This window comes from Triturus cristatus, chromosome 4_2, assembly GCF_964204655.1.
Source record: "Triturus cristatus chromosome 4_2, aTriCri1.1, whole genome shotgun sequence".
Lineage (NCBI taxonomy): Eukaryota > Metazoa > Chordata > Amphibia > Caudata > Salamandridae > Triturus > Triturus cristatus.
The window spans coordinates 669,031,767-669,058,124 of record NC_140586.1 but is presented as its reverse complement, the minus strand read 5'-3'; the positions used below and the strand labels follow the sequence as shown (position 1 = coordinate 669,058,124).

General features: G+C 47.0%; 1 protein-coding gene across 2 annotated transcripts in view; it reads right to left on the bottom strand.

Moving 5' to 3' along the window:
- The window catches only part of LOC146834875 (cytochrome P450 2J2-like), a 412,959-nt gene extending 386,959 nt beyond the window's left edge, over positions 1-26,000 (bottom strand). The window contains exons 1-2 of one of the 2 annotated variants that reach the window (XM_085602473.1): positions 25,679-26,000; positions 8,440-8,602 (exon numbers count right to left, since the gene is read on the bottom strand). In XM_085602473.1, coding sequence (XP_085458599.1) covers positions 8,440-8,602; positions 25,679-25,888 — 373 coding nt within the window. In that variant the 5' untranslated portion in view covers positions 25,889-26,000. Of the gene's footprint in view, positions 1-8,439; positions 8,603-25,359; positions 25,498-25,678 lie in introns of those variants that run through there. The other variant, XM_085602474.1, reaches the window with a different exon arrangement.
- Positions 26,001-26,358: the final 358 nt, after the last annotated feature.

Below are 26,358 nucleotides of genomic sequence, written 5' to 3'. Positions count from 1 at the left end.
AATGAATTGCTATATACCCGGTACATAATGAAAAAACATTGCAAGATGCAGCTCAGTTATTGGCTCTGTGTATCTCGGGTTCTTTGTGAACCTGCAAGTCCTATATATTTTTTTTATTTTTTTTTAGTTTTATATAGCGCAAACTAGACCCGAGAAATCGGATATCAGAGAGGTTTACATGAGCACCAGTTTTGGTTACAGAAGGACACATTCATTTTTGTTAGGCGCGGGGAGATTACGTGATTTGCCCAGAATCACAGGATGTTGAGCATCATTGTCGAGACTCAAACCCGGTTCCTTAGTTTTGAGGTTGACCGCTCTAGCCATAAGGCTACACCCTCTCCCCTATATATCTCCGCAACCAGAAGGGTGCAGCGGACATAACAGTATATTGCTTTCAAAAATCTTTCCTACTTAGAAGAAGTTAGAGGTGAAAATGTTGGCACAAATGGCTGTTTTTTCTAACTCAGGGCATATCAGCAACAACCAGCGATAATTATCGCTAAGCGCACTTAGCGCTAGGATAATTATCGCTGGCTGGCGTAGATTTTTATCGCTGAGATAGCGTGCTATTAGCAACGCTTATCTCAAAAGCGATAAAAATCCTAGCGCTAACTGCCAAACCTGAGATTATCGCTGGAAACCCAGCGATAATCCCACAAAGTTTGGCGATAGCTTGCTGATAGGGCCTCACATACTTAACCATGATATCCACCTTCCATAGGATATCATGGCTAAGTCAGTTTGAAAGCAGGCGTAAGGAAAGTAGCGATAACAGAGGTTATCGCTACTTTTCTTGTCGCTATGCTGCTTTGCGTGAGGCCTGATAATAGGAGGAATGTCGCTTAGTGACATTTCTCCCGTAATCCTGGGGAGGAACGCCCACTTTGCATCTCACTAGAGATGCAAAGATGGGCGTTAGCAATTCAGGCGCTAAGGCAAGGTTTCATGCGATAGCGTGGCCTTGCTAATATAGCGATAAAATTATCGCCTGCTTTTCGGCGCCTTGTAGATATGCCCCTCAATGTCAATATTTTTTTATTTTAATTGTTAGTTTCCATAGGAAAACCTTGAAGGATCTGCAAAAATGACTCCTTACTGAATTTAGAAGTGTATCTACTTCTCAGAAATGTCTTGTTTTCTTGGATCCATTACTGCTTTCAAACCCAATTCTTCCATTAACTGGAAGGAGATTGAAAGCACAACAAATAGGAAAAATAGGCTATATCCCAATTAAATGCCAAAACTGTGTAGAAAATATTGGTTTTGTGACAAACTGCCTGTTCCTGAATGCTGGAAAGATGTTGATTTTAGCACCACAAACCCTTTGCTAATACCTTTTGTTGGAAAAAAAAAAAGACGATTTCTTATGCAGCATTTTTTTCCCATTTTTCCTAAAAGAAACAAATATTTGAAGTGTTTTGATGAATTTCTTGGTCCCTTCCTAGGGAATCCACAAGATTTTGGTAGAAAAGTACACAAATTTGACGCGGATACCTTATGTGGACAAAATGTTGCAGTGGCCTAAGAGCAATCTATCCCAACAAGCGGAAAAAAAGGCTTAGCACGGGGGCGGATTTGGGGGAAGACCTAGCAGCGAAGGGGTTAAACAATAGGCATCACTTGAAGCTCATTGTGACACATATTACTTCTTTTTGAGCGGTAATATATGTGTCCATTAAAAAGAGTGCGCCCCTTTAATGGACGCATATAAAAATATTTGCAGCCACCTGTTTTATACTGTGTAATACAATTTTAAAATATTGACACTCACAGTGCTGTCAATCACAGGCTGGGACCTCGTAGCACTATAATTATATTTCATTATTCCTCACAGCATAAATCAGGATTTAATTATGTGACTCTGCCCACACACACAGACATAGATATGCAGGGTTTGCATTAGCCAGCTGAAGGTTTTATAAGGTAAACAGTATGTTTCTCTTTGACTATTTCAACTAGAATTTTTTTCTATTTGAGGGTTGTGCGTGTTATTTTTTATTCAGTTACCTGAAGGGGATTAAAACCAATAAAATGCTGAATATTTTCTTCTTTTTAAGCCCGTCTATGATCCTGTGTCCAGAATGACTGACTCTGCCCGTGCCACTCAGTAGTACAGTTCCCACACTCTTTTTATACACCTTAACTGCTGCATGTAAATGAAGACAGCCTGGAAACGTGTATCTCGTGGATCCGGACTATCTTCATTTGCAAGTAATTGCAGGCTCATCTACGCCCAGAACCCCCCTGTCCCGGAACACATCCAAGGCGCGACCAACAGTTTGAAGACGTCTATTCTAAATAGAATTATACAACAAACTGGTTTGTGACATTCGATGAGAGTATAATGAACACATAAATATCAAGATAAAATGTAAATAGAAGTATGAAAATAACCATTTGAATATAAATGGAACATATTGTCAGAAACAGCTGTGGGTGTTAGTGATAATCTTGTTAGTCTCAAAATACTTTTACTGATCCACAATGATTTGCTTATAAGAGAGTATGTTTATACATTATGTTTATTTAAAGGAAATTTGAAATTCACAGATGTGCAGAAAATACCACAAATGTCAGGCTTGAGATATTCTTGGTGATGATTAAAATCATAGGCGGATATTCTCAAGAACGTATGATAATTAGCGCAAAATTAGCTTAACGCAACTTTTCACATCGCAGCTATCTCGGGAAAATAACGCTGTGCTAACGTTGTATTCTCAACATGGCGGTACCATGAGATAGTCTCACGATAACGTGTTTAATGACTGTGTTAAAATTAACGCGATGCCTAAAAAATGCGAAACACGAACGAGAAACAAGTGACGATGTCCCAAATCGCGATACAAAAATCAGTGATAACCAGCGACAGGCCTGCAATTCCCACACGTCATGCGGGAAAATGCACTATAAAAGCAGAGAAGAAAAACATTCTAAAAAAATGTAACTGCGTAGTCCACAGCATCCCATCCCTGTAGAAGCACAGAAGTCAAAGGCACACCGCCTGAGAGGGATAAGGGGCAGCCAAATCAGAGCTGCAGGGGCGGCTCACCCACAATGCAGCACACACACATAAGAATAATAGCACCTCAACATTGACAACAATGTGGTACAAACTGCAAAACTTTCACAACAGAACACAGGACACAACTGGTGCCACATGTGTGTACAAAATGGCCAATCACATCTGGCATAGCAGGAAACTGTGAGATGACAATGTACAAGTACAACCTCACATCTGTGATGTAGTACAAATGTCCACTGTCCCACATCAAATATGCATCTCCTCACAAACAGTCACAATGTAGATTGTCATGCAATCTGTATGTAAACTTCGCCAATGCGTCAACATACAAGGAACACACTGTGAAACTGAATCTCCCCTTTACATTGCAGAGGGACAATCAACACCTCCTGCAGAGCAGACCCTACATCACGTCAGTGATGATGGAGATGACCCCCAGGACATCAACTACGATGAACTCTAACGGTTCATGGACAACCTCCGCACCCCACCTCCAGTAGCAGGGTAGCCCAGCACCATCGAGGTGAGCCCACCCCATGCACAGACCACACAGCAGGAAGCACCCACCACCACGTCTGGCTCCCAGCACCTCACCGAAGAACACATGGCATTCCAACACTGTGTGTTAGACTGCCAGAAGAAGCTGGCTGAACAGGTGCGGATGGGGTTCGACCTCATGGCAGCCAAACTAGATGCCATACGTGGGTGTGTAAGTCCCATCAGGGACCACTTACACTCCCTAACGGACACTCACAGTCTGCCCCATGCCCTCCAACAATCCATGGCTGGTGTCGCTGGTGTCATGAATCAGAGACAACAACAACTGTCTAGTCAGAGTGGCTACAGCGGTGTCATCCGTGATTTGGGAAACATAATGAGGGTCATGGAGAACATGGAGCGGATGCAGGTGCAAAGAATGGCTACCACGCCTGCACACGAGAAAGCTGTAGATGGGATCTTCCATGCCCTGCAGATCCTCATCATGGGAGTGATGCCACAAGACATTGCGCAGATTAATGCTGTTGCTACTTCTACATCCACATCTCCGACCCCTGATGTGTCACACAGTGCTGCAGACCGAACACCACCACCCAAATGTGAGGCACATGAAACGTCAGAGGTCGAAGATGAGGATGAATCTGCCTTAGTGGTAAGAAGGAAGCAGTAGTACTCATCTCAACCACATGGCTTATTTCTGCTTGGTTCTGCCTTCTGCATCATGCCCTAGAATAACACCTTCCACTGTCCCCCGATACACTCCGCGACACTAACCTTGGCCCTCGACGTGGACTGCCATATTTTGTTTGCTTAACAATGACACAGCAATCAGCCTGTGGACTGGACTCTTCCCGTTCCGAGTAACTAGTCAATCCCTAAAGGACTATGGCTCGCCCTCCACGGGGCAACATTGTAAAGTGTTGTCTGCATGGCCCAGTACTAAGACAGCTTCAACACTCCACTGAACGTGAATAATACATTCTAATACACACAGATATGTCATGTCTATGATTAATCACGTATGAAAGCATGGACGAATGTAGGGGCACTGATTCCCCCTTATGTCCATGTTGCTCATGTTGCGGGACTTGATGCATTTGTGGGCCAAATTGTACTGCCTCTGGGCCTGTGTGTTCAGGGCTCAGAGGGGTGTCATCATCCAAGGGCAGAGTGCATATCCTTGATCACCTGTGACAGTGCAGAGAGACATGAGTCAATAGTTGGTTATGCATGATGTGTTGGCAGGCTCACTAGTTCATTGGTGTGTGATATGCGTTACTTAGTGATTCCTGTTTGACATGTACTGCTTGTAGCAAATGAGTGGCATCAATGTGTATTACATAGCCTCACTGCTGGTCCTCCCTCCCCCAAACCTATTTACTAGTGTGCGCAGCGCGGTTGCATCACTTGCACTCCTACGGCACTCCATTGTCATGTCTGTCTGCGCATTTCCACAAGCATGACAACAACATTGTGATGTTGTGCGTTGACAGTGGGCGGCCACGTGTGTGTAGGCCTATGGTAAGGATAGGGCAGACACAGATGTAGAGTTCATGGCTGGCAGAACTAGCGATGCGGTTGAGGGTAGTCCTTTGGCTTATGCTGTGGTAATAAACACACACAACAGTTGGCATGTATGATCACGGACCCCAAGCGGGCTTGCCCGCCTTCATTTATCCCTTTGGCTGAGCTCGCACTCCGGGGGCATGCTACATTGCAAAATTGTCCATTGTGGGACGGGTGTCGCCGACACTACAACATCGACACATGTATTAGCTACTTCCTTGGCAAAACCAAAACTTAATCCACACCCCTACGCTGAACTGTTGTATGCCAGGCCACTCCGCTTACAGGGGGGTACGACACAGCTACATATCCCAGGTCTTCCGCACTGCCTTAGGTGACATGGTTGCATCCGCTGTACACAGAACAATGTAATGTGGTAGGGCCCGGGGCCCTCATGCATACATAATGACCACATGGACACACTTCGATAGTTTGTGGAGCTGGCTACGGGCACGTGCGCCCGGCCCCTTTTATTGCCATGGTCACATGTCCAGTGATGCCTGTACTGGATGGGTGGGGGGTGAGTGTAAGCCAGCCCTCAGGGAGTTGTTGGTGCTGGCAACAACTACAACAGTGATCAGACAATCAGAAGTTCAAAGTTCAAACAGCAAGGATCCATGACTTGAGCTGCACAGAGTTAGTGGCCCCAGATGCACTGCGGCTGGCACAGGCACACCGTCATGGGACGGTGACTTGCGGTGCCCTGAGGTAGGGCCACGAATGCTGAGCAGGTCCTCGTCAATGTCGAAGCTGAATGTCGCGGAGTGTTTTGGGGTACAGTGGAAGGCGTTCTTCCAGGGCATGATGCAGAGGGCAGAGCCAAGCAGCAACAGGCAATATGGAGGAGATGAATGCTACAGACTCATTTTTAACACCAAGTCAGTATCAGCTACATGATGATGAAGACAACCCCCAGGCCATAGACTCAGACGTCACCAAAGTTCAACCAGAGAGTGTCCATGAATTTCAGGGCACAGAGTTAGTGGCACCAGAGCTGAAAGGGGATACAGTCCGTGATGAAGCCTGTACAATGGTATAAACTCTGCCATAAATAAATCAAGACTAAGTTCCAAATGTGTGACCTACTTGACCGCAGTGTAGGCCGGAGGCAGTGGTCAGCAGCGGCCCACAGCCACGTGTCCTTGGCTTGCGATGCACAGAGTTAGTGGCACCAGAGCAGTTGTTGGTAGTGTTCCATCACCTCCATAACGATGATTGTCTTTTCCTCCGGACTGAACTGCGTCTTCCTCTTACTCCTCTCCATGCGTACAATGATATGAACTCGGCAATTAATAAATCAAGACTCAGTTCCAAATGTGTGACCTACTAGACCGCAGTGTAGGCTGGAGGCAACGGTGGAGTACGTCAACGAGGAAGGAGTGCTGGGGGCCTGTGTCGTTGTCACCAGCGATGGTCTAAGGAGGCTGCCAAGGTCACGGGCCTCGGGCTTGGAGCTTGCACCGGCATGTGGTGGGCCCTCTTTAACACACGCCGGTGTCGGCAGGTGAGCAGTGAGGCCTGGGTGCGCTGGGGAGGCCAGACAGCTCTGGGGACCAGTGGCCTGGGGTGCAGCAGGAGCACAGGATTGCAGGCACCACCGCTCACGGTGTCGGCCTCGTGGTGGGGTGAGAGGCGCTGCCCTGGCAGACACGTTGGCCATTCCGGAAGAGAACCACGCCCAGAGCAACAGGCTTTTTATTCACACCCCTCATGCATACAGGGGGGGACGTAACAAGCCACATTTCCGCGATCTTCCCCACTGCCTGGGGTAACATGGTTGCGTCCACTGTACACTAGACTACAAACACCAGCAGTATATGTCGTCATGGACATGTCTGTGATCTGCATACTGCAGTCTGGCCAGCACATCCACGCCACACTTGGCATTGTGTACATTCTCATTCATGGGTCACTTGCCTCCTTCGCACATGCCTGGTTCCCAACTCTCCCCACATTCTGCTATTGTGTGGCTGAGGTGCCATGCGGTTGATGGCTTTTGTACATGGCTAGAACAGGTTACCACAGTAAGTTGTGCTGTTGTGTCTGGTAGGTGGGCATGTTGTTTGGCATGTTGTATGTGAGTTTGTAACATGTGCATTCCCAGAGTTGTGAGTTGCATGATTGTGGATTTGAGATGTGTGGTGTGTTCATTTGGTACTTACCTACGAGCAGTGCATTTCCGGAGGTGCCAGCGTCAAAGCGCTGGTTGATGATGAACTGTCGGAAGATGAAGGAATCATGTACACTGCGTGGGTAGTTGGTGACGACATTGGTGAAGAGATCCCGGTGGTCCACTATTGCCTGCACATTGATGGAATGCGTGTGCTTTCTGTTGCGATAATTGTGTGGTGTCGGCAGGGGGCACAAGTAGGACATGAGTGCAGTCAATTGCACCCAAGACGTGCGGGAAACCAGCTATGGCGTAGAAGCCTTGCTTGGTCTTCAGCTGTTCCTGTGCAGTGTGGGGGAAGTGAAGGTGCTGGGGTACCAAGCTGATGATGGCATCCAAGACAGTTGTGATGAACTTTGATAGGGCTGGCTGTGAGACTCCTCCTACTCTGGTGGTTGTTGGTTGGAAGGTCCCAGAGGCCAACAGGTGCAGCACAGCCAGCAGCTTTGTCTGCGGAGGGATGTTGGTTGTCCGCTGTGTTGGTACCCTCAGCCTGTGGGCAATGATGGTCAGGATGCGGAGGATAGTTGTCTTTTTGAGCCTGTAGTGGGCAATGACATCCTCTGGTGTTAAGTCTGTGAGGCTGGTTCGTTTTCTGAAGGTCCGCTGTCTTTGTTTGTGCTGCCTCTGTGGTAGTCCGGGGGGGTCGGGTGGGTCCAAGGGGGTGTGGTGGGCCTGGGGGTGGTGTCAGTGGGTGTTGTAGCCCTCTTGGGTGTCCGAGCTGCATGATCAGTAGCTCCATGGCATCTGCTGTTCTTCAGGTGTGGCTCTGGGCTGGGCTCCCTTTTATGGTGCAGGTTTTCGTCCGACTTTCCACCAGGTAAGAGCAAGTGTTAAATCCCTGCTGCTAACGCACCTTATCGCATGTTTTGGGATCTTATCGCCGATCTGGCTGGTCGTTGAGAATGTTGCGAAGTGGTGCAGTCACGTGTTTTTGCACAGGAACGCCTACTCTGCATATCATTAGCGTTAGTTGCCGGTGTCATCTGTGGCGATGTTTTTTGCGGCTGGTATCACATGAAAACTGGTGAGATCGGCTGTTAGCACCAGCTTGTGAATAGGAGAATACATTTATTGCCACTTTGGCTGCGATAAAGTGCTGCTAACTCGGCGATAAGTCCTTGAGGATATGCCCCATAGTGTATATATCAAAAGCTCGTAATATTTTTTAAAAACTTACCATAATCTTTCGATACGTTGTGGAAGGTATGAATATGTGGTCGATCTGCAAAAATGTCACCTTGATGAACAAAGGCTTCCTTGATAGTCTGTAATCCACTCAGCACGACAAATCTTAAACTCCCCATGTCAGCACTGAAAACATCTCCATACTTTTCTGAAAGCTGAAAAATATTTTAGTAAGTATGATGGAGTAAAGATCAAGTATGAAGGATCTTCACCATAGATGACCTGTTTACGTCAAGGGTAGACATTTGCATTTTATGGGATCCCCCTCAGTTCCAGCCCATATTATAAAATGACTAACAGTCCCACTTGAGCTAACTCAGTTTGGCATTTATTTCTGCTCCCAAAGAAAGGCATGGTGGCAATGACAGTAATGCTAAACGAGATGGCGGCCATCGGGATGGTGGCCAGACATGCTTTGGGGAGTGCACTAGACTGGGAGCTCCAGAGCACTGTCCATTGACTAGGGATGGCATCATTATTGTTTGCAGGGGCGTAGCTTGGCCAGTAAGAATGGAGAGTGGGGGGGAACCTTCAGATTTTCCAACAATCACGTCGCCATATAATGTTAATTATTATAAGAGAATCAGCACTTGATCGGGGTTTAAGGGCCAGTGGAACGAGAAAGATTTCTGATCGTGAGGAGTTACTTAAAGCACAATATTATAACCATGATTGGTGAGTATTTAAAAATCCCGGGGGAAATCCAACAGACACCTTACCATACCAACTGAACGCTCCTCTATCAAACTATTTTTTAAATAATACATTTATTAGGTGGGTGTAACAGCCCTCCTGAAGCTACGCCCCTGACTGTTTGATTAGGAGTGGTTGCATAAAACAGATTGATAAAGGGCTGCACAGCTTTGCATACAGTTAATTGCTCCACACTGTATATGAGCTTTGGTACAATGTACCTCTGATAAAAATACATTTAGCTTAAGTTGTATGCAAGAAACTCCATATTTAGACCGCGTATTTGCGGCAAAAAACAAATGTTTTGGAAACCTAGGTCATCTGGAGATAGAGTGCAGGCTCTATCCCTTTGCATCCTTAGTGGGAAGGCTTTACGGCCTCTATCATGCTCACTAATTTACATTTGGGGATAGCAGCACAACCCCTTTAAAACAACAAGTGCTTGCTCATGCTTAAAGCATACAGGGAAGTGCATATAGTGCATGGGCATCTTGTATCAGTGGTTAGCCTAGAAGGAAGACTAGCTGCCATAACAAACCGGTAAAGAACAAATACAAAAAGGTAAGGTGACTGGACTTCTGCAATCCTCAACAATATACCAAAATTAGGCTAGCTGCTAACACAAACCTGTAAAGAACAAATACAAAATGGTGAAGTGCTTGAACATCTTCAATCCTCACCAATTTACCTAAGGCAGGGTAGCTGCCATAACAAACCTGTAAATAAAAACTATAACATGTTAAGGTGACTGAACGTCTGCAATCCTCACCAATATACCTAAGGAAGGCTAGCTGCCATGACAAACCTGTAAAGAACAACTACAAAATGGTGACGTGCCTGAACTTCTGCAATCCTCACCAATATACTTAAGAAAGGCTAGCTACCAACACAAACCTGTAAAGAAGAACTACAAAATGGTGAAGTGCCTGAACTTCTGCAATCCTCACCAATATACCTAAGGAAAGCTAGCTGCCATAACAAACCTTAAAAGAACAACTACAAAATGCTAAGGTGACTGGACTTCTACAATCCTCATCATTAAACCTAAGGAAGGCTAGCTGCAATAACAAACCTGTAAAGTACAGCTACACAATGGTGATGTGCCTGAACTTCTGCAATCCTCACCAATATACGTAAGGAAGGCTAGATGCCACCACAAACCTGTAAAGAACAACTACAAAATGGTGAATTGCCTGAACTTCAGCAATCCTCACCAATATACCTAATGAAGGCTAGCTGCCAACACAAACCTATAAAGAACAACTACAAAATGGCAAGGTGACTGAACTTCTGCAATACTCACCAATATTCCTAAGGAAGGTTAGCTGTCATAACAGACCTGTAAAGAACAACTTCAAAATGGTGGCATACATGAACTTCTGGAATTCTCACCACTATACCTATGGGAGGGCTAGCTGCCATAACAAACCTGTAAAGAACAACTACAAAATGGGAAGGTGACAGAACTTCTGCAATCCTCACCAACATACCTAATGATGGCTAGCTGCCACTACAGACCTGTAAAGAACAACTACAAAATGGTGGCATACCTGAACTTCTGCAATCCTCACCAATATACCTAAGGAGGGCTAGCTGCCATAACAAACCTGTAAAGAACAACTACAAAATGGTGAGGTGACTGAACTTCCGCAATCCTCACCAATATACCTAAGGAAGGCTAACTGCCATAACATACCTGTATAGGACAACTACAAAATGGTAAAGTGACTGAACTTCTGCAATCCTCACCAACATTACCTCCACTATGAGTTGCTTTTCAAAATCTATTACAACAAATCGGATTATTTTGAATTTGTTGACAATAGATGCACTTTATTTACAGCGCAAGTGAGATTGAAAGTATCAGTTTGGATGTGCAAACATCTCTGTAAACTTCAAACTATGATGTTTTAAATTGGACATACCTCTACTTCTCCCAGTGTTTTTTTCACGCCATACTCTGATAGTAGTGGATACTGAACATGTGCTAAAATCTTGCAGACACACTCAATGACACATTTACACCCAAAGTAATGACACAAGTATCACTCTCAAATAAAATACCCATCTACATAGGACCCTTAATATTGGCATAAGAAACCCAACTATACCACTATAGAACAGATACTGTGAGCTACAATGAATGACATTATTAATAGACAACGTGATAGCCAGAGTTATTTCCGCATGTGCTGCATTCTGCAGCACACATAGAAAGAGGACAATGCCTCTTGTGATTGTTTTTGTGAAAGAAGCTTACCTTCCTGCACAAAAACAATCATGCCAACAACACAGACACCCTTGCACCTTGGTTCAAGGGTGCCTGCTTTGGGACATGGTTGCTAACTGTGAACCAACGCTGGTTGAAAGGACAGGAATGCACGGAATCTTGTGAATACAGTGCATTCCTGCCCTTTCGTATTGGCGTAGGGCAGTGCAGTAAAATGACTTGAGGGGCCAGCCTATGCCAATTCTTTGTACATATGTCCCTTAGGGGGTTATGTATAAAATCCCCTTGCGCTGCCGGTGCATCAAATTTTGTGGCGCTCCGGTGGTGCAGGAGCCTGCTCCATATTTACGAGGCAGCACTAAGCCGCTTTTTTGGCTTAATGCTGCCTTGTAAATATTGTTCTCTTTAACGCAGTTTTCTGCGCTAAAGGGGCGGGCAATGGATATTGCTGGGGGCGTTCCCAGGAACATCCATGGCTTTTTGATACTGCCCCAGATTTACGAGAAATGGTCGCTCTCCCAGAACCTGATCAGAAGACAATATCCCACAAATCAAGTGACGATGTCCATGAAGCGGGCGAGGAACAATAATCGAGAAGCCTTGCTAGAGCCTAAGATAAAGGAACCCAATGATACACTTACATGTATAGCATCTTTCAAACCTGGGTCTAACCAGCTAAAGAAAATCTTTAACAAACATTGGGGGATTCTCAATATAGGATCCCTTGCAATTCCTAGACCAAGATTCGCCTTTAAGCGCACACGCAACTTAAAGGACACGCTCATTCATACCAGACCCAAACAGGCAGTGACCAGTGGCCAAAGACCCCTGTGGAACCTACCCCCGGTTCAGGGCCACCACCCCTGTGGCACATGTGTAGCTTGTCCACAAACAATATCCACAAAGGAAGTAGCTTTGTCCGACTCCTTCACTTGGAAGATCACCACCCACACCAATTGCCAATTGAAATTCCACAGTTTGAAGCGTAGGATTATTAGGGAATATGTGGCAAAACAGATTATGGACTCTGACAACTCCCCCAAAGAAATGTTTAAGATAGTACAAGGCTTTGTGAAACCTCAGGCCTTGAAGAGCACGATTCCCCCATCTGTGGCTCTCTGTGAGGAACTAGCTGTCTTTTTTCAAAATAAAATTTCAACCATTTACTCTGCCTTTCCTGTATCAGGAACGTCTGATGTGGCAACTTTTGACACATCAGATAAATGGTCAGCTTTTTGTCCATTTGAGATGGAGGCGTCACTGAAGGAACTAATGAAAAGAAAATCAGGTTATATTATATTATATTAAAGAGCTTATAGAGCGCTCAGTAACGCCATCTCGGCGTGTCCCCGCGCTAGAGCTACCAGCAATCGCCACAAGAGCCTGTGACCTACACAGTATATAGATGTGTTTTAAGCTTGGACCTGAACAGTGCTTCACTGCTCTCCAGTCTCAGAGCAGGAGGAAGTTTGTTCCAGTGTTGAGCTGCTTGGCACGCAAAGGATCGTCCACCCATTCTTGCCTTCCTAATTCTGGGTACTGTCAGCAGCCCGGCACCCTCCGACCGAAGGGTCCTTGTTGGTTCATAGCGACTGACTAGATCCCTAAGGTAGGCGGGCGACCTGCCCCAGACAATACGGTGACAGATGAGGAGGCACTTGAACCACACACGTTTCTTCACAGGCAGCCAGTGAAGTGCATCCAGTGCCATTTGCGAGTTAGCCTTCCTAGGTCTTCTTAGCACCAATCTAGCGGCGGAATTCTGGATAACTTGCAGGCGACCCAGGCAGCCCTCGGTGGCCCCTAGGAACAATACGTTTCCATAGTCCATCCGAGAGGTTACCAGTGCCTGCGTCAGTGTCCTTCTGGCCGCTATGGGTAGGAGGTCCAGGGTTTTGTTTAGAGTCTTTAATACTCCAAAACATTTGCCCACTAGACGCCTTATGTGGCCATCATAGGAGAGAGAGGAATTCATCCAGACTCCTAGATTCTTAGCCTCATCACAAGGTATGGGGGTAGGGCCAAGGCATGTAGGCCACCACTCGGCTGACCAGTTTTCGCTTTTCCCCCCCACCACCAACACCTCAGTCTTAGAGCCATTGAGTTTTAGGCAGTGGGAGTCCATCCACTCAGCTAGTGCCTGCATACAGGGCTTAAAGTTGGTGGGGGTGTTAGCGGTGTCCTGTGATAGGGAAATCAGCAGCTGGGTGTCGTCGGCGTAAGACACCAATTCTACCCCAAATGATTGTACAACCTTCGCCAGGGAGGCCATATAGAGATTAAAAAGAGTAGGGCTCAATGCTGAGCCCTGAGGCACTCCCTGATCTAGTGGCATCTCGACCGAGCGACATGTCCCTTGCTGTACCTGGAAACATCTATCGGTGAGAAACGACTGTAACCAGTACAGCGCAGGGCCCACGACCCCAGCTTCGCTCAGACATCGTAGCAGGATGGAATGCGCTACGGTGTCAAAAGCCGCGCTAAGGTCGAGCATGATCAGGGCCATTGTATGTCCTGCATCCGCACCAGCTCTTAGAGTCTCAGAGGCCCGTAAGAGAGCTGTCTCCGTGGAGTAGCCCGCCCTAAAACCGGATTGTGAGGGATGTAGTAAGTTCCCTCTCTCCAGGTGCTCCGTAAGCTGAGCATTGACCACCTTCTCAGCCACTTTCGCCACATACGGCAATAAGGAGATAGGTCTGAGGTTTTCCAGCACTTCCATGCTTACATTCGGTTTTTTCCTTATTGGGAGTACTATGGCCTTCTTCCACTCCTCAGGGACTCGTTGCGTGGAAAAGGAGGTCTGTAGGACATGTCTAATGTATGGTTCCAGGGCAGCCAGGCCCTCTGTGATGACCCATGCCGGTGCCGGGTCGTTAGGGGAACCGGACTTCACACTGCCACAGATCTTTATTAGCCTGTCAGCGGCGGGAACCTCGAAAGTTTGCAACGAGGCGTCAAGGGCCACAGGCGAGCAGCCTGCTGTAAAATCTATGCCCTTATCTGGTTGTTGGGTGAAGGAGGCATAAATAGCTTTAACTTTGTTGGAAAAAAAGTTTGCAACTCTATTGCATCCCTCCACAGTGGCCCTAAGGGGGGTGTTAGAGCTGGAGCTGACCCCTGTCCTGCCAGATTTTTTAAGCTTTTAGCACCTGGGCTTAATGGTATCCTAAAATCTGGACTACCTCCTTGGATACTGGGATCTTTCCAACTAGTTGGAAAAAGGCCTTTGTTCGGCCTATCCTCAAGAAAGTGGATGCTGATCCAGCAGAGCCCAAATATTTTAGGCCTTTCTCTCTCCTGCTGGCACCTGCCAAAATCTTAGAAAAAGAAGTCCAGAGACAACTTTCGGACTTCTTAGACTCTAATAACCATCTTCATGATTCTCAGGCTGGGTTTAGGACAGGATACAGTACGGAGACAGCCCTTCTGGAGGTGGCAGAATCGATTCGTGAAACCTTAGACCGGGAAACTGTGCAATGTTGGTGCTGCTGGATTTGTCCGCAGCCTTTCGTTAGGTTTCCCATAGGATCCTCCTGAACAGTTTACATCATTTAGGAGTAACAGGGACTGTCTTGAGTTGGTTTCGCTCATTTCTTGAAGGACGGTCGCAACAAGTATTTCTGCACCCCTATGTCTCTAGCTCTGGCCCTATGCCTTATGGGGTTCCACAGGGTTCTGCTTTAAGCCCCACACTTTTTAATGTTTATCTGACTCTCCTTGCGGCAATTGTAGAAAAATGGGGGGTGAAGGTTGTCTCGTACGCAGATGACACTCAACTTGTGTTCTCTTTTAAAGAACAAAGCGAGACAGCCTTCGCCAATTTTAGACAGTGTCTCTTAAATATTTCATCATGGATGATGGACAGCTGCCTAAAGTTGAACACTGATAAGACGGAGGTCTTATTTTTTAATCAACCAATTCTTCCGTGTACTGAGTTATGGTGGCCAGCCGAGTTAAATCCACCCCGCTACCTGTGTCCTCGGCGAGGAATTTGAGTGTCAGGTTTGATTCCCAACTCACAGGCAAGGCACAAATTACACATGTCTCCTCTCAGTGCTTTTGGAAACTTAAGGCCCTGCGTAGGTTTCTTCACTTCCTGCCGATGGATTGCAGGAAGTCAGTGGTGTATGCCCTAATCACCTCCCAACTCGACTATGTTATTAGCCTTTATATTGGTCTCCTGGAGTATCTGATGAGGAGACTACAGCTCACTCAAAATGCAGCAGGCAGGCTGATCAGGAATGTGCCACTGCGACATCATATTACCCCCCATCTACGCAGCCTACATTGGTTACCAGTGAGTAGAAGAGTACAGTTTAAAGCACTAGTATTGGCACATAGAGCAATAAAAGGGGTAGGTCCTCATCATCTGAAGCGGAGGCTCCAGAAATACCATCAAGCGAGGGCACTCAGAACTAACAGTTGTAATCTTTTGTTCTCTCCTCACTTTAGGAAGGCAATGACTGGCGGCCGTGCGTTCTCTGTCAAAACTGCTACATTATGGAATACTATGCCCAATGATCTCAGAAATATAGAGGCGGAAATCCCATTTAGGAAAGCTCTTAAGACTTGGCTTTTTGGTTTGCCCTAGATACAGTGATCCTCCCTGGTCTTTCCTTTTCTCAGATAGGATGCTAGCGCCGGGACACTTCCATTGGAGGTAGCCGAGCACTCTATAAGTGTTATTAATAATAATTGCATTACAACTCACTGCATATACTTATTAATGTGCCCTTGTGACAAAAAATATGTCGGAATGACAATGAGAACTGTAAAAATACAAATATCAGAACACAAAACAACATTTGCTGCCAAAAGTCAACAACAAAACTTTACACACACTTCAAAGACAATAAACAACCCCCTGAGAGTCTGATGTGGCTGGTACTGGAAGCACACCCCGAAATTTCCCAAATTGCTCTCTTTAGGATCAAGCAAAGATGGGTATATCGCCTTGGTCTTGATCAGCAGGGACTGAATGACGAAATCCCCTTGTACTTACTGACTAATTAGCCAAAACACGAACTGGCACCTACTGACTAAGTAGCCAAAAAAAGGAGTTATAAGTGAGAAAGACCCCACTCCCATGATATCGATTCACTCATTATTGTCCTACCTCTCTGTGTTCTATAGCATTAAACGGACAATGATAATGGCCACCCAGTGGCCTTTATCGGGGACGATGCCCCACCTAAACAGGGGCCCACTAACACTGTACTAAGCATGGGCAGTAAAACAAACCAGAATTAGACATGGAGCATAGGAGTGCGATTATAGACACACTAATATGACCGCCCCTTCTGCACAGAAGTCCCTAGGCTTCTCCTAGCAACCCACAATTGATAACTGATGATTGCCAATGGGATTAGTTATAGCCTCACAAGGAGAAACATGATACCCTGAACATAACACGCAGAGCTCCTGTACTCCCACCCACAATCGTGCCTGCTGATATTTTCAATACTTCGGAATGAATTGTTACAGCCCTCGCAGGTGACACACAGTACTCCTACATAACATTTTCAGCATCCATCTAGCATGGGGGTTTGTTCACCGATACAAGTGAATAATGATTGGGCTACTTTCACACCCGGTATTAATAAAATGCACGAGGACACACTCCAAGATGGCTGACTTGTATCCCCAGCCTTTGTACACCCACACAGACAAATCGCAGCTGCAACCCATCAGCAGCCTGACCCCTCCCCTTCTGCCCGGCTTGGTACGGTACTTATGGAGGGCTTACACCATGACCGGGTACCATCCCGGCTCCAGCGGAACTGGGTAGGTCAAGGCTGACACTTCTAGGAGGAGCTAGTGAGTATTTGAAAGGCTCCCGTTTGAATCCTCGATCCACTGCAACGGTAGAGGTAAGCAGGTTGGTCACACGGGCCACGTGACCGGGTCGGAATTCTGCGATCCTTGTTTTGGGATTGAGGCCTCCTTGTCAGGTCCTGACTGGTTTGTTGGCTAGTGGCGGGCTGGTCAGCGGCTTTCTCCACCCTGGGGAACACGCTGGGCAGCTCGATATGTGCCGGCATTCCGGGGAGTACGCCGGTTTTAAGAGGGAACCAATACCGTAAATTAGGACGGACACACAACCCTGGCATCACGCCCGTCCAATCTGCATCCTTGGCGCAGCAACGTAGGGACAGGACTTTATAGCTGCACTTTGAATCCCTCCCAGGGGCTCGGCCTAATGTACACTCCATTGTTATTGTTTATACCTCAAATAGACATCCCATTTCAGATGTTTAGAGTCCGCTGTTGTCGATGTAGCACTACCGACTAAGTAGTTAGGTGAGTCAATTCCTATGACTAATCTTTCCACCACCCTTGACTACTATTTTAGAAAACACCATGAGTATTTGTAGCTTGTTTCTTCACACTCACAGGTTGTGAGAGGCCACTTGGATGATATGTTCTACACTGCTCGACTATTTTAATCTCACTTTCTCGTGTATAAAAATATGCACTTTTAGGCATTGTTATCGTCACTATTGTCACAACTGAGAAATTTATAAAATGTGGAGTATCTCTGTGGGGTCCCGCACTAGTTTTGACACAACCTGCCACCATATTGGTTTTATTTTACAGGTTGTACAGACAAAAAAACGGGTACCGATCCCGGACCACCATAGAGTGATAGGTGGGTCCCCCCATATCACTTGTGTAGATAGCAACCATCATAGGTCCTGATGAATCGCCTCTAGATCACTTTGACTAAATAAGGCATGAGACATGTTGACCCTCTGGGAGTAGAGCGCCTCTTGATTCTTAAATACTTGACAGTCGCCTACCCCTAATTTTTATTTTAATCAGACTGGGGTCCCATCAAAATAAAAATAAAAATCCTGGGATTCCCTCATCTGTTTTAAACACTCTCACGTACATCTACACCCACTAGGCCCCTTACCCCCACTACACCCTTATGGCTGGAACAAAAGATCTCCGATAAAGAGCCCCTTCATGGGAGCCCGTCGGGTATTGCAGCGCCGACCCGACGAGGAGCAGGCCCAAATGATGAAGCATGACACCTAGCTTGCTGGGTGTGTGAGGGCCCTAGTTCCACAAGGAGGAATTCCCCTTCCTCCTTAAAACACCATCTACCCCCTTTTCTCTCCACATAGAACACTTAACAGATTCAGACTTTTCTGTTCAGTGACACACTGAGGAACTTAATATTCTTTTGTAGTTCTTGACCACTTGGGAAATATTGTTGGACCTCATATAAAAAGCCCACAGTTCCTATTCTTTGAAGCAAGTCTGAAGCAGCGCCAAAAACGTACGCCTCCCCAGAGGAAGCGTAAAGGAGGCACAACGAGGAGAAATATCTTTATTTCTCCATGTTTTTCCTTTTTAGATTTCTGCTGCATAGAATGATGAAAAAGCCTACTGTGATTATTTTTGTGCAGGAAGGGAAACCTTCCTGCACAAAAACAATCAGCCCAGCAACACAGGCACCCTTGCACCATGGTGCAAAGGTGCCTGCATTGGCGAACGGCAGCCCGTTGTGTGCCAGCGCAGCAGACAAGCACAGGAATGTGCTGTATCTGATAGATACAGCGCATTCCTGCACTTTTCTCTTGCCATAGGGCAGCACAGCAGGAAGGCCTGCAGTGCTGCCCTACGACAAAGACTCATAAATGAAGCCCTCAGGACCTCATTTCTGAAAAGTGTTGCATCGCTGCAGTAAAACAGCGATGCAACACTTTTCAGTGCGCCCTCCTTGCGACACCATGGATGCGCTGTATTTACTGTATGCGCTCCATGGCGAAAGGATTGACAGATACATCAGGAATCCTGACGTATCTGCCGGCGCAAAAATGGCGCGTTGCTGGAGTGTGTCTGGAAACAGACTCAACTCTAGCAATTTGTCATTTCATAGGGGGCTTACCCCATGTGAAAAGGCCTGCATCACCCCGTACGCCTGCTTCAAGCAGGCATAATGATTTGATGCAGTGAGGCCGTAGAAGTGTCGCAGTAAAATCTCATAGATTTCACTGCGACGCTTCTACGAGTCTTTTCTATGCCGGAACGAATTATACCTGTTGAAGGTATAATGTAGAGTAGGGGCTTACAAAGTGACACATCTGCCTAGATGCTTCACTTTGTAAATATGGTGCAGTGTGGCGCATTTTTTTACACCACCGCAGCCTCACAAAAAGCGACGCAACTACAGCATAAGGGACTCATAGATTAGGCCCTCAGGGCCATGTGCTGCTGGAATGTCACTTTTTGTGACGTTCTGTGACACAGGAGCCTGCTCCATATGTTCGAGACAGCACAAAGCCACTTTTTTGGCTTAATGCTGCTCATAAATGTTGTTCCTTTTAACGTAGTTTTCTGTGTTAAAGGGGCATGCAATGGGTGTTGCCGGGGGTGTTCCCAGCAACATCCATGACTTTTTGACACTGCCACAGATTTATGAGAAATCGTAACTCTAAGGCAGCGCCAAAAACTTACGTGAGGGAGGCACAACAAGGGAAATATTTTTTATTTCTCCTCGTTTTTCCTTTTTCTAGGGCAGCGCTGCAGGAAGGCCTGCGGCGCTGACCTATGGCAAAACCTCAAAAATGTAGCCCTTAGTGTTTTAGATTACAGCTGCGCCTTTTTTTTTGCATATTTATATACCGCGAACTCGGCCCGAAGGTATTGGAGCGCTTTACATGAGCACCGTATTTACTGTAGTGACCTGAGGGCAGGGCACTAGGACCCTGCAAGACACTAGGTGGACACGAAGGGAACCGGACACCACATCCGGTCAGGGGATGTGGGAGGGATTGCAGAGTAAGGGAGCGAGGTGGGCAGACGTGCGTGGGCACGGCGACAACAACATAGACTCCAATAAAGTATTCACTCATCCTTACCTGTCTCCTGTGAGTCTGTCACGAAGCGACACGACATCTGGCGACTGAAGGCGGGATCCGAAGGACAGAAGTGGATTAGAACGTCTGTTTCCTGGAGAAGAAGCGCGACGGAACCAGGAGCCCACTCTGGTCCGCTGGCCAACTCAGGAAACACTCGTGCGTGGTGGAGTGACGGGGAAAGAAGAGCGGAGCCAGGAGCCCACCCTGGTCCGAGCAGTGCAGCCAGAAAACAGCGCGACGCGGGAGCCCACCCCGACCGACACATCGGTAAGCGCGCTGTGCATAGTGAGGAAATAAAGAGGGAAGCGGCAAGCAAATAAGCTCCTGCACCCAAGAGCACTCCGATTAAACTAACGCTGAGAGAAGGAAGGCGCGTTAGTTTGAACAAACTATCGCGAGACTACGGCAGCCATTTTAGAGTCAGGCATCCCGGGCCAATCAGAAGCAAGAAACGAGCGGCGGCCATTTTTAAAAGTCAGGCGAAGGGAGAAAGAGAGAAAAGACACCTCGCAAGACTACGGCGGCCATTTTAGAGTCAGGCAAGGGAGCCAATGAGAAGCCAGGCATAAGAGGCGGCCATTCTGAAGTCAGGCGGCCATTGAAATACATTAAAAAAAACAAGAAAAAGTGGAATAAAGGCGCAAATAAAGGAAATAAAGCACAAGGAACAAAGAAATAAGAAGAAAAATAAAGAAATAAAAGGGAAAGGAACAAAGAAAGAAATAAAAGGAATAAAGAAATAAATAAAAGAAAATGAATGACAACGAGGAGAAGCAGAGCACGCAAGCCATTTTCCGCAGGCCGTTACCATTTAGCCTATCGGAGCCACAAGCGGGCATTAGGTGGGAAAGATGGGTCAGGAAATTCGAGCGCTACATGAGTGCCACAGACGTCCCGGATAGCAAGCAACTGCACCTACTACTGAATCTCGCAGGGGATGAAATAGAAGATCTCTTATTAACATTCCCTACTGACCAGACTGCGGACTACAAGGGAGTGATGCAATGTCTCACACAAAAGTTCGACCCCCAACGAAATGTCGATTTTGAAAGATATACATTCAACACGGCATGCCAGCAGGGAGAAGAGAGCTTGGACGACTTTGCAACGAGACTAAGGAAGCTGGTCGCATATTGCGAGTTTGACAAGTTCGACAATGAGCAAGCAATAAGACTGCGCATCATCGAAGGGTGTAAATCGGTGGAGTTCCGAGCACGAGTTCTGAAAGAACCGACGACGTTGGAGAAGATATTGACGATGGCTCGCACAGAAGCACGGGCCACGGAGCAAGCGAAGCAGATGGAGATGGGGAAAGAGAAGAAAGCGGAGCTAGCACATCGCGTCACTGGGAACTTCAAGAAGAAAGAATTCCAGGCGCCGGTCCTACAAAAGAGAGGCGAACAAACGTGCTATCGATGTGGCCTAGAGTTCCCGCATGTAGGCGCCTGCCCAGCAATGGGTCAGAAGTGCAGGAAGTGCAACAGGGACAATCACTTCTCAAGCACGTGCATGACCAGACAATTCAGAAGTGAAAGAGGCAGAACGATGAGGCCACGGATGACAAGCAACAGATACGCACGACACATGGACACGGCAAATCGCAGCTCCTCCGACGAGTCAGAAGAGACGGCAGCATCTGTGAGGGAAGCGAGACTATATCTGATGTCAGACGCCCCAAGAGAGGACAGAGAGACAGAACATGTGCATCTCGTAGAAAAAGAACAAATAAAGAAAACGGCCACTGTGGACATCGGCGTAGGAAACCACAAAGCAAAGTTTGTGCTTGACAGTGGAGCAACCTGCAACATCATGTGCATGTCAGAATATCAAAAAATGATAGTGAAACCACGGCTATCACCATCAACTGTGGACGTGTTCACGTGGGGTTCCAAACGGCCGGTAGAAAACATGGGAAAATTTACAGAGACTCTGACATACAAAGGCAAATCATACCAAGATGAAATACATGTGCTTAAGGGTGACATCCCAGCACCATGCCTGCTCAGCAACGTGACGGCCCAGGTGATGGGGCTACTGGCAATGACGTACCACATGTCAGAAACGGAAAACATCTTACTAGAATACCCAGCCATATTGAAGGGTCTTGGCAAACTAAAAGGAAAACAGATAACATTACACATAAATGAAGCGATCAAGCCAGTGGCCCAGCATCACAGACGAGTACCAATTCACCTACAACCACAAGTTGAGGAGGAAATAACAAGTCTACTGGCACAGGATATAATTGAACCTGCTGAAGGACCGACGCCCTGGGTGTCCCCGATTGTGGCAGTCCCAAAGAAGAACACCTCAAAGATCCGCATCTGTGTGGACATGAGGATCCCGAACACCGCAATCGCAAGAGAACGTCACCCGGGGCCACACCTAAATGACATGATCAGCTGCCTCACTGGGGCTTGCCGGTTCTCAAAGCTGGACCTGTGCAAAGGGTACCATCAGTTAGAACTGGACCACCAGTCCAGGTACATCACAACATTTTCCACACACATGGGTCTGTTCAGATACAAGCGACTGAGTTTTGGAATATCGTCAGCAGCGGAGATATTCCAGGAGACAATAAGGCAAGTGATAAGACCGGTACGGAACAGCCTGAACTACAGCGATGACATTTTGGTATTTGGAAAAACAGACAAAGAACATGATGCAGCTTTGCGTCAAGTGTGCACACAACTGGAGCGAGCGGGCCTCACGCTAAATGGAGAGAAGTGCGAGTTGGGAAGAGGGGAACTAGTGTTCTTCGGGCACATCTTCTCCAAACGAGGGATGAGGCCAGACCCAAGCAAAGTTGAAACACTGAAAAATGCAAACCACCCGACAGATGTTGCAGAAGTACGGTCGTTTCTAGGTCTCGCCAGCTATTGTGCGCGGTACATACAGGACTTCGCCACGGTGAGCACACCACTAAGAGAACTGACAAAACAAGGACAGAAGTTCATCTGGTCTCAGGAATGCGACAGGGCATTTGAAGAAATAAGAGAAGCGGTGGTGACTGTGGAACACCTGGCCTACTTTGACCCACTACTGTGCACTGAACTGACTGTTGATGCCAGCCCAGTAGGACTAGGAGCGATACTAGCGCAGCATCTGCCAGGGAGAGATTCACAAAGGAAAATTGTTGCGTATGCGAGTAAGAGTTTAACGGACATTGAAAGAGCATATTCGCAACCAGAAAAAGAGAGCCTAGCAGTGGTCTGGGCGTGTGAACATTACCACATGTTTATCTACGGGAAGTCATTCACCATCATAACTGACCACCAGGCGCTAGTGACGATCTATGGCAGCCCGTCAGCCAAAATGCCGCCCAGGATTGAACGCTGGGGCATAAGGTTGATGGATTATGACTTCACAATTGTGCACAAGCCAGGGAAAGAGCACAACCCAGCAGATTACATGTCGAGGCACCCACTACCGAAAGCCCATGAGACGACATCGATGGCAGAGGAGTACCTCAATTTTATACTGAAACAAAACACCCCGGCACCAATAACACTAACAGAACTGGCAATTGAGACGAAGAAAGACGCCACGATGCAAATGGCTTTAGAAGTAACAAGAAAGCAGCGATGGAGGCATGTCAACAATAATTGTGCCTGGGAAACAGGAGTATGCAAGGAAGAAGTGCTAGCTCTCAAGAAGATTAATGAGGAACTGTCAGAGACAGCCACAGGGATAATGATGAGAGGAACAAGAATAGTGATACCAAGATCACTCAGGAGGCAACTGGTAAACCTGGCTCATGAGTCACACCGAGGCATAGTAGCCACGAAGAAGTTGATAAGAGAGAAAGTATGGTTCCCTGGCCTAGACAACATGGTAGAAGACACCATAACGACCTGCCACCTATGTCAAGCAACAGGATCACCAGCTAGGAATGAACCACTACAAATGTCGGAACTTCCGAGAGCGGTGTGGACAACACTAGCGGCTGATTTCTTTGGGCCCCTAGAAACAGGCAACTACCTGCTTGTGGTCATAGATGAATATTCACGGTTCCCAATAGTACGACAGGTCCCGTCGACATCAGCAACAGCAACACTACCGATACTGGATGACATCTTTGCAGCATGGGGTTCACCAGAAACACTAAAAACAGACAATGGTCCTCCATTCTCAGGGGAAGACTTCCGCAGATTCATGGCCTACCTAGGGATAAACCACAGGAAGATAACTCCTCTGTGGCCTCAAGCGAATGGAATGGTGGAGAGGTTCATGGGAAACATCAAAAAGGCAGTTCAAAGAGCAAAACTGGCGCAAATTTCACTTGGCCAAGCTCTATGCCAGGTTCTGCGTGATTACAGAAACACACCGCATAACTCCACAGGAAGATGCCCAGCAGAGCTAGTACTGGGGCGAACAAGCAGAACAAGGTTACCGCAAATTGAGGCAACAATGACACCGGATCACAGCAGCATTGCAGAAAGAGACAAAGAGGAGAAGAACAAAATGAAAAGATATGCAGATGCCAAGCGACATGCCAGAGTGTCAGACCTAAAGGAAGGAGACACGGTGATAGTACGTCAGCGGCAACAAAGGAAATCAGACAGCACGTTCTCCAAAGACCCGCTAACAGTAACGAAAGTAAAGGGACCGATGATCACGGCAGAATCAGCACATCAGCGGATAACACGAAACAGTTCACATTTCAAAGAACTAAAAGAGGAAAAAAGAGAGGACCAGGATAAGGACACAGTAGAACAAGAAGAGCAAGAGCATAACAATGGTGAGGGGCCAGCAGAAGAGCAACAGACGGAAGCAAGCCAGAAAAGAGCATGCAGACGTCCAAAAAGACTAATAGAAGAAATGTGATGATGGGAGGCACACCGACAAGTGCCCGGGCAGACTTTGCATCTATCTCTATCTACACATCTCTATGTTTCATTTTTCTCGTCACTTCTTTGTGACAAAAGGGGGAGATGTAGTGACCTGAGGGCAGGGCACTAGGACCCTGCAAGACACTAGGTGGACACGAAGGGAACCGGACACCACATCCGGTCAGGGGATGTGGGAGGGATTGCAGAGTAAGGGAGCGAGGTGGGCAGACGTGCGTGGGCACGGCGACAACAACATAGACTCCAATAAAGTATTCACTCATCCTTACCTGTCTCCTGTGAGTCTGTCACGAAGCGACACGACATTTACATTACACATTCAGGCAGGGGGAGATTAAGCAATGTGCTCAGAATCACAGGACATGGACGCGACCTCGAGGTTCGAACTCTGGTTTCCAGCACCAAAGTCGGCAGTTTAAGCCGACGGACCACATCCTCTCCGCCTGTTACTTCATCTAGGCGTGTACGGAAGTGTGTCACCTGTCCTTGTTTAACCTCTACTGCCAGGAAGGGAAGGTCGCGATGTTTCATGCGTGAGGAAAGCTTACTGTCTGTCACAGTTCGTTTGAATTGTTTCTGTAATCCTACCTTTTTTAATGCGGCGTGAGGCTGAGCCAAGTCCATGGATGGCAAACATCCAATAAAAGGCCAGGAGAAGGGTCCTGGGGGGTAATTCTTCGGCGCCCTCCTTTTAACATAATCGCCAACCAAGAGGAAGATTGCTAAAAACAGCAGGACGTTTGCCACCGTCGCCTGCTGCAGAAGGAAAGTTACCGCAGACATCACCGACAGCTCCATCGCAAACAAGGGAAGGGTTTATGAGTCCAGGTTACAATCTCTGGCGATATAAAAGACCGGACAGAGCGTCTGAGGGTGCCACCTCCTCGTTGCCTTACATGACCTGGGCGTCATCGAGTTTAACGCTTTGTAGTCCATCAATTGTAGCTTGCTGAAAAGCATCTCGAGCGTTCTGTGTCCCATAAACCTAAAAAGTGTGAACGAAGTCTTCCTAGTTTCACTTCATTACTCAGAAAAGTTGCCCTGCAAAAGTTACATGCGGTTTCTTGTGTAAGGCGACTGACTTTCAAACAGCAGGTCGGGTGTTAGAGGTGCAAGGGAACAATGGCAGCATTACCAAACAGGGCTACACTGGCACAGGCAGAAGACAAGGCAGATGTAAGACACGGATGTCAGATCTAAGGTGTTGCAAACTTTGATGAATCCCAGTGAGGTTTCACTAGCTCAAGGAAAATATTCACGAGGCTAAT